Raw genomic sequence first — 12,358 nt, 5'->3', positions numbered from 1 at the left:
GACGGTGGTATGAGGAGGCTGCACGTAAGCACGGCTGGAAGCCAGAGAGGCAGCCCCAAAAATGTATTGGGGGGGGCACACGGGGAGTGTGGCTAAGCCAGGTAGGAGACCTGAGCCAACTCCCCGTGCTTACCTTGGAGAGAGAGGGACCGGGCAGGCACCGTGTTATGCCGTGAGGCGCACAGTGTCCCCGGTGAGTAGGCATAGCCCGGTGCGGTACATAGCAGCGCCTCGTATCGGCCGGGCTAGAGTGGGCATCGAGCCAGGTGCCATGAAGCCGGCTCAACGCATCTGGTCTCCAGTGCGTCTCCTCGGGCCGGGGTACATGGCACCAGCCCTACGTATGGTGTCCCCGGTTCGCCAGCACAGCCCAGTGCGGCCTATTCCACCTCGCCGCACTGGCTTGGCTACTGGGAGCATTCAGCCAGGTAGGGTTAGACAGGTTCGGTGATCAAGACCTGCAGTGCGCCTCCATGGTCCGGTCTGTCCGGTGCCACCTCCACGCACCAGCCCTCCGATGGCAGCCCCCCGCACCAGGCTGTCTCTCTGTCTCCTCACTACAGGTGCTCCTGTCTGTCCAGCGCCACCTGAGTCTTCCATCTGTCCAGCGCCGCCAGGGTCTCCCGTCTGTCCAGCGCTGCCTGAGTTGCCCGTCTGTCCAGCACCGCCTGAGCCGCCCGTCTGTCCAGCGCCGCCTGAGCAGCCCGTCTGTCCAGCGCCGCCTGAGCCGCCCGTCTGTCCAGCGCCGCCTGAGCCGCCCGTCTGTCCAGCGCCGCCTGAGCCGCCCGTCTGTCCAGCGCCGCCTGAGCCCCCTGTCTGTCCAGTGCCGCCCATCTGTCCAGCGCCGCCTGAGCCGCCCGTCTGTCCAGCGCCGCCTGAGCCGCCCGCCAGTCAGGAGCCGCCAGAGCCGCCCGCCAGTCAAGAGCTGCCAGAACCGCCCGCCAGTCAGGAGCTGCCAGAACTACCCACCAAAAAAGGACCAAGGAGCGTGGTAACGGGCAGCAACAGGAGAACCAGCGATATCTGGAGAAATGGACTTGGGAGGAGATTCTGGATGGCAAGGGACCCTGGGTACAGGCTGGTGAGTATCATCGCCCCAAAGCTGAGCTGGAGGCAGCGAAAGCGGAGAGGCGGTGGTATGAGGAGGCTGCACGAAAGCGCGGCTGGAAGCTAGAGAGGCAGCCCCAAAAACCCCCAAATGTCTTGGGGGGGGGGGGGGGCACACGGGGAGTGTGGCTAAGCCAGGTATGAGACCTGAGCCAACTCCCCGTGCTTATCGTGGAGAGAGAGCGACCGGGCAGGCACCGTGTTATGCAGAGATGCGCACGGTGTCCCCGGTAAGCAGGCATAGCCCGGTGCGGTACATAGCAGCACCTCGTATCGGCCGGGCTAGAGTGGGCATCGAGCCAGGTGCCATGAAGCCGGCTCTACGCATCTGGTCTTTAGTGCGTCTCCTCGGGCCGTTGTACATGGCACCAGCCCTACGCATGGTGTCCCCGGTTCGCCAGCACAGCCCAGTGCGGGCTATTCCACCTCGCCGCTCTGGCCTGGCTACGGGGAGCATTCAGCCAGGTAGGGTTGGGCAGGCTCGGTGTTCGAGACCTGTAGTGCGCCTCCATGGTCCGGTCTATCCGGTGCCTTATCCACGCACCAGTCCGCCTGTGGCAGCCCCTCGCACCAGTCCAGTACCACCAGTGCCAACACCACGCACCAGGCCTACTGTGCGTCTCCAGGGTCCAGTATGCCCTGTTCCTGCTCCCCGCACCCGCCCAGTGGTGCGTGTCCCCAGCCTGGTACCACCAGTTCCGGCACCACGCACCAGGCCTACTGTGCGCCTCAGCAGGCCAGAGTCTCCCGTCTGTCCAGCGCCGCCTGAGCTGCCCGTCTGTCCAGCGCCGCCTGAGCTGCCCGTCTGTCCAGAGCTGCCCTTCAGTCCGGAGCTGCCCCTCAGTCCGGAGCTGCCCCTCAGTCCGGAGCTGCCCCTCAGTCCGGAGCTGCCCCTCAGTCCGGAGGCACCCCTCAGTCCGGAGGCACCCCTCAGTCCGGAGGCGCCCCTCAGTCCAGAGGCGCCCCTCAGTCCAGAGGCGCCCCTCAGTCCAGAGGCGCTCCTCAGTCCAGAGGCGCCCCTCAGTCCAGTGGGGCCATTTAGTAGGGTTGCCAATCCTAGGTCGGCGGCGAGGGTCGCCGTTCCTAGGCCACGGAAGCGGGTAATGACAATACTGGAGTGGGGTCCACGTCCAGCGCCAGAGCCTCCACCGCGGACAGATGCCCACCCAGACCCTCCCCTATAGGTTCAGGTTTTGCGGCCGGAGTCCGCACCTTGGAGGGGGGGGGGGGTACTGTCACGTTCTGAACATAGTTATTTTGTATTTTCTTTGTTTTAGTGTGATCACGGCGTGAGTTGGGTGGTTAATCTATGTTTTCTATTTTTGTGTTGGTTTTCTGTGTTTGGCCTGATATGGTTCTCAATCAGAGGCAGCTGTCAATCGTTGTCCCTGATTGGGAACCATTTTTAGGTAGCCTGTTTTCTGTTGGGTTTTGTGGGTGGTTGTTTTCAGTCTTTGTGTGTCTGCACCAGATAGAACTGTTTCGGTTTTCACTTTGTTGTTTTTGTATTTTGAGTTGTTTTCTTTCATTAAATAAGATGCACAATTACCACGCTGCACATTGGTCCTCCGATCTTTCAAACTTCTCCTCCTCAGACGAGGAGGAAGACGACAGCCGTTACAGTGTGTCTCCATCCTTCGTTGAAGATAACGTGTGTAGGTCACACTCTGAACTCTCTCTACGCATCATCTTTGCTCTCTAAGCGGCACAATACAACGGATGGGAAATACGTATAGTGTTCAGAGGAGAACTCTGAGGTGCTGTTCCCCAAGGTGTGGAGGAGGTGGGTCTTTCCCACAGTGCAATACAGGTCCACGCCGGGGAGAATGACAGTGGCTCAGTGCCAATACCAACTCTGCACACACCACTGTACTGTAGAGAGCAAGCTGGTATGAGCGTTGATAGTTTAGCATTTGTCTGTTTTCACCTTTACAAGAAAAATAATTCCTATTGTGACATAGCGTGGCAGTTAGGAGTTACAGGCTATTTTTTTATTATGTTTGTTTTTAACTACATTTTGTACCATCACTTTAAACAATCTCTTCCAGACTCGTAAGTTTCAGCAGCTAGTACTATACTGTAGTTGTATTATTACCTATAGAGGCTACAACTATAAATGCTAGAAGCTGAAGTCAAGGCTCTGTACTGTACCCATCACATAGTGAAGCCTACTGTCACATGTTACTGTAGTTCCATGATACTGTATGTACCATACAGGGAGGATAGCCTGAGGGAGCCCCAGACCCCAGGATGACTCAGACTCAAGCCAACCCAGCATGCTTCACCATTACCCTGAGGGCACGAGGACTATGTCTCATCTCATACGGCCATGTTGGCAGCTCGGATGTACATGATCTTATCCACAATAGCTAGAAGGCAGCGACGAGATATCGTGTAAACCAAATCAATCCTCACGAGTACACAGCTTCCCATAACTCATTTACAAAGCCATTTCTTTCCTTTTAAAAAAATATTGAAAGTTGGCTAATCTTTAGTGACAGTGACAATGTATCATAGAACTTCAAAGGGCCAAATCCAAACCTGATCCAAGATTCACTAGTTATACCTCAGACACTACCTGCTCCTGAAGCAGAGGGGAAATGGCCATGTCACCAATGGTGCTACAAAACTCCAGCCTGCCTCTGCTCTGGTCTCTGCTCCAGCTAAGCCATGCTGGGATATTTGGCCTGGCCAACAGAGAGAAAGCAGATTGCTACGGCCTAATGATGATGAGGCATCATGACAGGCCTCTCCACTCACAGGATAAATGGTGGCAGAATGGAACCACCGCGGAGGCCTATCTGCTCCTCATCTAAACCAGATGGAGATTGTCAATACCATTTAAAAAAACACTGATTTCTCTCTCGAATCTATCGCTCGGATAAAAGAAGTGAAAAGTGGTTGATAACTTCATTGAGACATTAAAGAGAAACATCAAGGAATCGTACGTTTTGTGATCAGTCAGTACGTGGGCTTTTCTGGTGCCGGGCTGAGGTCGTGTTCCTTCCTTCCACCTGCTCAATCTAGTTCCTGTAGAGCAGCTGGCGCTCCACAAAGAGGAAAGAGCCTCTCCCCAACCCCAGTCATCCCCCCCCAGGCCAGGCTGGGCACCGTGCCAGGCCCCACTGAGACTCAACGCACCCGAGAGCCCCACAGGTAAACACTGAGATAAGCTCCGCTGCAACAGGAAAAATAGACATTGTTTAGAGGCAATAGGCAGTTGCTATAGAGACAGTTGCTAATTAACTGCATTGAGTGGAGGGAGCAGAGGGCTGAAGAGGGCCACTCAGGAGGACCTGAGCCTTGCTCTTGCCTCACTCCGCCTCCTCTAGTGACTAATCCAGGTCGCTCTGCGTCGTTCCTCCAGTCTCTCAGATGCCAACGCCGTCTCACATTGTGAAAGATCAGCTACTGTCTGTCGTCTGGTCAGGATGCGACCCGAGCGGACAGCAAATTAAGTTGTTATTGAATCCAGGCCATCTGTGTGGTTCCAGTGCTAACTAATGCAAACAATTGTATTTCTAGCAATCAGCCCACTTAATCAGCCTGGACCCCCTCTCTATCTGTGTCTCATCAGCTCTGGGATGAGACGGAGGGGCCCGCAGCACAGTGGTGGCCAACAGGATCGGTGTGTTTTGTAAAGGCAAATCCATGGTCTTCTATGTGGAGGATATTAATTGTAGACAAGGGAGATATTAGGTTGTGCTGCAGGCTACATGAGTCCACAATGAGTCACAGTTCAAGCACTAGGACCCAGTGGATCCACGGCTGGGAAGAGAGGTTGGAGTGAGTTCTTCCACAGTTCCAGTAATCACTGCTCATTACTCCAACTCCCCATGCCTCGCAACCCCCTCTTTTGTCCTCCCTACCTGATACGCTGACATGCAGATCCCATCCATGAGTAACGCGTAGCGATTTGTAATACATTCGAATACTACAATGACAAAATGCACAAGGCCCAGTTTCTGGCTGATGGATGTGTGTTAGTGTCAAACCTACAGAATCAGGTCTTTAAGTGGTTTTTGAGTAAAATCCCAGAGGGATCATTGCTATGTTCTAGAGAAGGTAAAGAAACAAGCAGCTGAGTCTGGAACATGTTAAAATACTGAGGACCTCTGACCGACCCTGTGCTGATGCCACTCAATACATCACAACCAAGCAGAGATAACACGTCTGTCAACACGCTCAGACAGAGATTGATCTAGTCAGGGCGATATTCAATAAACACAAACTCAAACATTGTAGATGGTCTTATTTGTGTGTCAAGAGTCTCAGAAACAACCTGAAGACATACAACAACATATAGAAGTATACACACTTATAACCAGCAAAAGTTCACTATAAGTTCACAAAGTGCCACAGTGCTGTTACATACGACTCGAAAATGGTTTTCTAGTTTCTGTATATAATATCTTTCTTACATCAGTTTTCTGACTCGGTAAGAGGCCTGAGATTTTATACAGACTGTGAGCTTGGTCAGTGAGGTCGCACGAGAGCAGACACTGGTCATGTTTGAGAGGGGGGAGTTCACCTCTACTTTCATTGGATGTTGTGTTGTGTGCTGTGAGCAACTATGACACTCAGATAAGGAGGGGGGTGTCCCCCCCCTCTCCCAACATCACCAGCCAAGCCCAAGAAGAGAGGGAGGGTGAGGGACTGTGTGTGTGTGTGTATGTGTGTGTGTGAGTGAGTGAGTGAGTGAGTGAGTGAGTGAGTGAGTGAGTGAGGAAGAGGGTAGGGGGGAGGGGGGAGAGTGTACGGCGCAGCTGGTGGCAGCCACACGACCATCTGCTCCTCACTAATGGTTCACACTGGCTTTAGTTCTAAACCTCTGCCTCCCTCCCTCCCACAGCACTCCAGCAGACTCACTGGTCACTAACTCACCACTCTTACTAACTCACCACTCTCACAACCCTCACTAACTCACCGTGAGAGTTGTATGTGTTGTTTCTAATAATTCTAAATAAATATTCCCCCCACTTCGTCCGCTTCTGTGAACAATAGCCCAGTTCTAACTAACTGGAGCCTTTCTTGGAGTTCTTCTCCTCCTGCTTCCTCTGTACTTACCGTACATCTTGCCCTCGTCTGAGAGGATGATCTTCCTCCGCCCACAGGGCGGGTAGATAGCCAGCGCCTCCTGGAAGCTCTGGTCGATGTCGGGGCTCCACACCCCCTCGGGGTCCCCGTCCATGCCCTTCTCGGCCCCGTCGCTCATCCTCTCCATGTCATCTGCGGGGCTTTCGCTGCCGCTCCAACTGCTGGGGTCCATAGTGGCGCTGCGCTCGTCCATGCCCAGGCCTGGATCACACTGGGGGGAGAAACCTGGAGACCAGCAGCGGAATAAACAAACAGCCAGTTAGTCAGTTACAGAGCAGAGTGTAAACCAGCTGCCTCCAGCACCACCACAGAGCGCAGCACAAAACTGAGAGGCACAGACCTGGTTCACTCTGGCCTGGGCAGCGGCGGTAGCAGCAGAGCACGGGAAGGGAGCGAACACAAGCGAGACAACGAGGTGAAACTACCGCTATGTTTGTCCAGAGAGTTGGCAGGCCGATGCCTGCTTGTCGTTTTTACACAAGTGCTAAGTTTGAGAACATTCAAACTGTCGCCAGGACCTAGGCATGAGGATTATTCCTATCAACATTTCTCCTCAGCCTAACAAGACATTGTATAGCAGGACAGATCGTTAATGCTGTATACACCTGGTGAGAGAATGTGATCCAATCCCAAAACAAACATCCAGATACAATACAAATGCTATAAAAGAACATGGTAGAAGGAAGCCACAAGCCGAGAGCGAATAGAAGAGAGGCCTTGGGTAGCATTCATCCACACCAGCTGCCATCTACTTGGAAACCAGTATCATAGTCAGTCACTACTCAAAGGCAGTCTGTCACCAAGCTCTTCGATATGGCTGGGGTTCATATAGGGGGAATCGGCGTACAAAGGCTTCGTGGAGCTCCCGAAATACGAGTCTATGTTCACAATATCCCATTCAAAAACGACATTGTCACTTCCGCGTCTAAACACAGCTACTTCGTCGCCTAAGTTTCGTAAACGACGTCCCACCCCAACAAGTAGAACGTTTCCTATAGAGAAAGTGTACAGCTGGAATATACTTTATTCCCCATGGCTTTGTGGAGATGGCCGCACAGCTGCCCCCCCCCCTCCCCCCTCCCCATCCAGTTGCCGGGCAGCAACTCCTTCCTCTCAAACAAGATCCTATTCATGGAGCACGCTTTGTTGTAAAGAGCGACTAGCAGCATATGTTTCCTCTAGAATGTCAGTACACTGGAGGATCTGTCTCTCTGTGTGTCTGTGTGTCTCTCTGTGTGTGTGTGTGTGTGTGTGTGTGTGTGTGTGTGTGTGTGTGTGTGTGTGTGTGTGTGTGTGTGTGTGTGTGTGTGTGTGTGTGTGTGGTTGACAGGGGTGGGGGCTGCTGGTAAAGAATCTGCCACAGAGTAAGCGTAGCTTTGACTGAATTTGGTTTTTGTGTGCTGAGTGCTGACATTGCACAACTAACTACTGCTATTGGTGGGGGGGAAACGTTCCATTCCAACCACTAAATGACTCTCCCCGACTGATTTATGAACTGAGTTAGTAATCACTAACAGCATGCTGATAAATGTGGGTTATCAGAAGGGAGAAAGGAGTAATTCAAATTTGAATGAATTTGGCTTCAATCAGCTTCTTCATGTAAAATACTTTCTCCTTCAATTAGTTCGACATAGTAGCATGATTCGAGACAGAGTAGCATGATTTGAGACAGAGTAGCATGATTTGAGACATAGTAGCATGATTTGAGACATAGTAGCATGATTTGACACATAGAAGCATGATTTGAGACAGAGTAGCATGATTTGAGACAGAGTAGCATGATTTGAGACATAGTAGCATGATTTGACACATAGAAGCATGATTTGAGACAGAGTAGCATGATTTGAGACAGAGTAGCATGATTCGAGACATAGTAGCATGATTCGAGACATAGTAGCCTGATTTGAGACAGAGTAGCATGATTTGAGACAGAGTAGCATGATTTGAGACAGAGTAGCATGATTTGAGACAGAGTAGCATGATTCGAGACAGAGTAGCATGATTCGAGACATAGTAGCATGATTCGAGACAGAGTAGCATGATTTGAGACAGAGTAGCATGATTCGAGACATAGTAGCATGATTTGAGACAGAGTAGCATGATTTGAGACAGAGTAGCATGATTTGAGACAGAGTAGCATGATTTGAGACAGAGTAGCATGATTTGAGACAGAGTAGCATGATTTGAGACAGAGTAGCATGAGTCGAGACATAGTAGCATGATTTGAGACAGAGTAGCATGATTCGAGACATAGTAGCATGATTTGAGACAAAGTAGCATGATTCGAGACATAGGAGCATGACTCGAGACATAGGAGCATGATTTGAGACATAGTAGCATGATTCGAGACATAGTAGCATGATTTGAAACAGAGTAGCATGATTTGAGACAGAGTAGAATGATTTAAGACATAGTAGCATGATTTGAAACAGAGTAGCATGATTTGAGACAGAGTAGCATGATTCGACACATAGTAGCATGATTTGACACATAGTAGCATGACTTGAGACAGAGTAGCATGATTTGAGACAGAGTAGCATGATTCGAGACAGAGTAGCATGATTTGAGACAGAGTAGCATGATTCGAGACATAGTAGCATGATTCGAGACATAGTAGCATGATTTGAGACAGAGTAGCATGATTTGAGACAGAGTAGCATGATTCGAGACATAGTAGCATGATTTGAGACAGAGTAGCATGATTTGAGACAGAGTAGCATGATTTGAGACAGAGTAGCATGATTTGAAACATAGTAGCATGAGTCGAGACATAGTAGCATGATTTGAGACAGAGTAGCATGATTCGAGACATAGTAGCATGATTTGAGACAAAGTAGCATGATTCGAGACATAGGAGCATGACTCGAGACATAGGAGCATGATTTGAGACATAGTAGCATGATTTGAGACATAGTAGCATGATTTGAGACAGTGTAGCATGATTGGAGGAGTAGATGGCAGAGATAATTGGGGCAGATTTAGTTTTAAGGCAAACAAAAAAATAATGTTTACAAAAAGGGACTCTGGCGTTCCAGAATCTGTCAGCAGATGGATTCACGGCGAAGACAACAGTGACACTCAGAAGTGTTTTTGGAGATGCCTAGCTACTATAATTGCCACTGCCCAGCAGGATATCTGTGGCGCTGAGGTTTTCCTCCACACTCCCACAAGTGGCGTTCACAGAACCTATCTCTCTAGGAAGTAGAAAGAGGCTCACCGCACCTAACGTGATGAAATATGAAGCTCTTCCCGTGGCACAGCCACATGCATATGTGGCACTTACTGAACCGTACTGACATGTGTGGCAACCATAGACCTACATATTACAGCACTGAGAGTGTCCACCAAAGTTCAACAAATAGACATTTAGGCACAGACAGTGATGACTGCCTATATGTTGTTCAATCCGTTTTGTAGAGCATATGAGCAACATGCATTTGGTACTCAGGAGGAAAATGAGAATTTGCGTGGGACATGTGTAACACGGGGATGTTTTCTGGATCCCTGTAGAGATAATAGGAAAATCCCTCCAGATTAGCATTGTGGTGTTGAATTGGCAAAGAGCAGAATCCTATCAGCGTAGCCACTGCAGTGAAAACTGCATAATTAACTCATCTGTTGAGTTTAAATGTATCACCTCCCTAATCTGCATCCAGAGCCTTGATTATTTCCTGTCAGAGTGGGCCGCTGGGAAAGATTAAAGCACCCCGATACAAACCACATCACAAAAGGCTTTGCAGACAAATACATTTACCCCCCCCCCCCCCCCCCCCCCCCCTTATTCCCATTTCCCAATTATGTAAACCTGCTGCAAAATTAAAGAGGAATCTGGAAGCAATACTTAGGCACTATTTCATCAAACTGGTAACCTGATTTCTAGCATACATCAAATATGCTTTTTATGAGCAACAAAAGGGTGAGTTTTAATAATAAGCCTGATACATTTATTATTTATCAATGTACCTTTTTTTTTGTCAATAACATAGTAGACGAGTGTATAAATGCTTGACTTATTTCAATGACAAAAAAACAAACAATAAGAAGATCATCTGGATTTACTCATTTGGATCTGATGTTTGGACATGGTTGCTCCGTGAGGTTATGCCATTGTGTACAATGCGGGGCAATGTCTCAGCTCAAGCAGCCTCTCTGCTCCACTGATTCTGTAGTAATGTAGAGGAGAAGGGAGGGAGGGGCAAGGGGAGCCAGAATGTTGTGATTGGTGCAATATGGCCGTGCTAGATGCTGGAGTGGGGCCGCTTGTCCGAGGCCCCAGTGGCAGATGGGAGAGGGAGATTAGTCATGCAACAATATACTGTGGCTACACTTACACTGCACTTCATCCTCCAGGCAGGGACAGCCTTCCAAATAAACGCCATGGCATGAATGCGATTCCACAGAAACAGGGGGCATACATTCACACCAGGCATCCAGGCATCCATCCATCTCTCTCTCTCTCTCTCTCTCTCTCTCTCTCTCTCTCTCTCTCTCTCTCCTCTCCTCTCTCTCTCTCTCTCTCTCTCTCTCTCTCTCTCTCTCTCTCTCTCTCTCTCTCTCTCTCTCTCTCTCTCTCTCTCTCTCTCTCTCTCTCTCTCTCTCTCTCTCTCTCTCTCTCTTCTCTCTCTCTCTCTCTCTCTCTCTCTCTCTCTCTCTCCTCTCTCTCTCTCTCTCTCTCTCTCTCTCTCTCTCTCTCTCTCTCTCTCTCTCTCTCTCTCTCTCTCTCTCTCTCTCGCCTACTCTAATTCCAGCTCTTTTGGGGCTACCTCTGTGTTTGCAATGTGCATCGCTGCAGGGAGGGAAATAGGGAGGCCGAGCAGACAGTGTGTCGTAATGAAATGTAATGATATGTATATATGAGCGCTTCCATCACCAGGGGGTTGTGTTGGTAGGGGGTTGACCATGTTATCACTGTAACAGTGAACACAAGCAGCAGCATGGTCCTCTGCCCCTCTGCCTCGTGGGCATGTTCTCTATCTCTTGGAAGCTGTGTCCGTCTAAAATGCAGCCAAAACACAAAACACTGTGTTTTACCAGAACCTCCCTGGCATCCAATCTTCTGCCATGTCTAGGAAATCTGTTCCCCACAGGGGCAATGTGAAAACACCTTCACACAACACTACTAAATGGATATGGCCATGCCTGAAACCTACAAAGAGAGAGAGATGTATCATGGGATTTTTCTCTATTAACCTGACCATTAAACAAAAGCTGGACTCGGAGGTAACCATATAAGCACACAAAGACGCCAGTTACAAAGCCTGAACAGATTTCTGACAACTGCACTAACAAGGCCATTCATAATACAATTATGCATTTTGTAATTATGAAATGAGACCTGTATGAATAAGTACAGATTTAATACAAAAGGATTAATTATCTACAAGAGGCAACCATCAAATGATGTTCTTAGATCTTTTCCAACATCTTACAAGCAAATCGCTGAGTAAAAAAGGCTTTTATCCCCTGCTGTTCAGTTCATTTCTACTGATAGCATGAATTACTTAAGCCCTGCTATTAGTTTATGAGTCTATAAGGCTGGAAATTCAAATTCAAAGGCTGACAACGCCTCCTTTCATGCCTGTCTCTGTCAGATATCTCTTTGCATTTCAATAGCACGATGCATCAGTGAAAGAGTGTGCCCATCTTTTTCCGTTTGTCATTTCAGCATTGGGCTAAGTGAGACATGGCTCCTTTATCTCTCAGGATAGGCCTCAGCATAATGACATTATTTCAATGTCCCTCCACCTGAACGGGTCTATTTACTGCCCTACTATGGCATTAACATTTGCACCTCCTTTGTCGCCTTCATAATTGTAAAAATGGAGAGCATGAAAAATCTAGAATATTTCTGAAATGCTGCCTCGACATTTAAATTCGCTATGCAGTCTGTGGATTTTATGTAATTAGAGGTACATTACATACATTCATAGCAAGTTTTGGGACCTAATCCTATGCACAAAAAAAAACAAAAAAAACATTTGAGCATTAGGGTTGAATGGCAGGAACCCGGTTACAGAGAAAATCACTCCCTTTTCACGGGATAAATAACTAAAAGAAACCGGTAAGTTATAATAAAAAATGTATATGAACTGTTAACCCATCTCAGTAAGGAGCGCAGTTCACAATGCATGTGTAGACCTATCATCTCACCATG

General features: G+C 49.1%; 1 protein-coding gene across 2 annotated transcripts in view; it reads right to left on the bottom strand.

The window, feature by feature from the left end:
- The window catches only part of LOC129866779 (transcriptional enhancer factor TEF-1-like), a 48,468-nt gene that overhangs the window by 24,484 nt on the left and 11,626 nt on the right, over positions 1-12,358 (bottom strand). For both annotated transcript variants that reach the window (XM_055939657.1, XM_055939658.1), the window contains exon 3: positions 6,175-6,429. In XM_055939657.1, the coding sequence (XP_055795632.1) occupies positions 6,175-6,397 (223 nt within the window). In that variant the 5' untranslated portion in view covers positions 6,398-6,429. The remainder of the gene's footprint in view (positions 1-6,174; positions 6,430-12,358) is intronic.

This window comes from Salvelinus fontinalis, chromosome 12 (genome assembly GCF_029448725.1).
Source record: "Salvelinus fontinalis isolate EN_2023a chromosome 12, ASM2944872v1, whole genome shotgun sequence".
In the NCBI taxonomy this organism is placed as follows: Eukaryota; Metazoa; Chordata; class Actinopteri; order Salmoniformes; family Salmonidae; genus Salvelinus; species Salvelinus fontinalis.
Note: the sequence above shows the minus strand (reverse complement) of the source record. Positions and strands in the feature narration are given on the sequence as shown.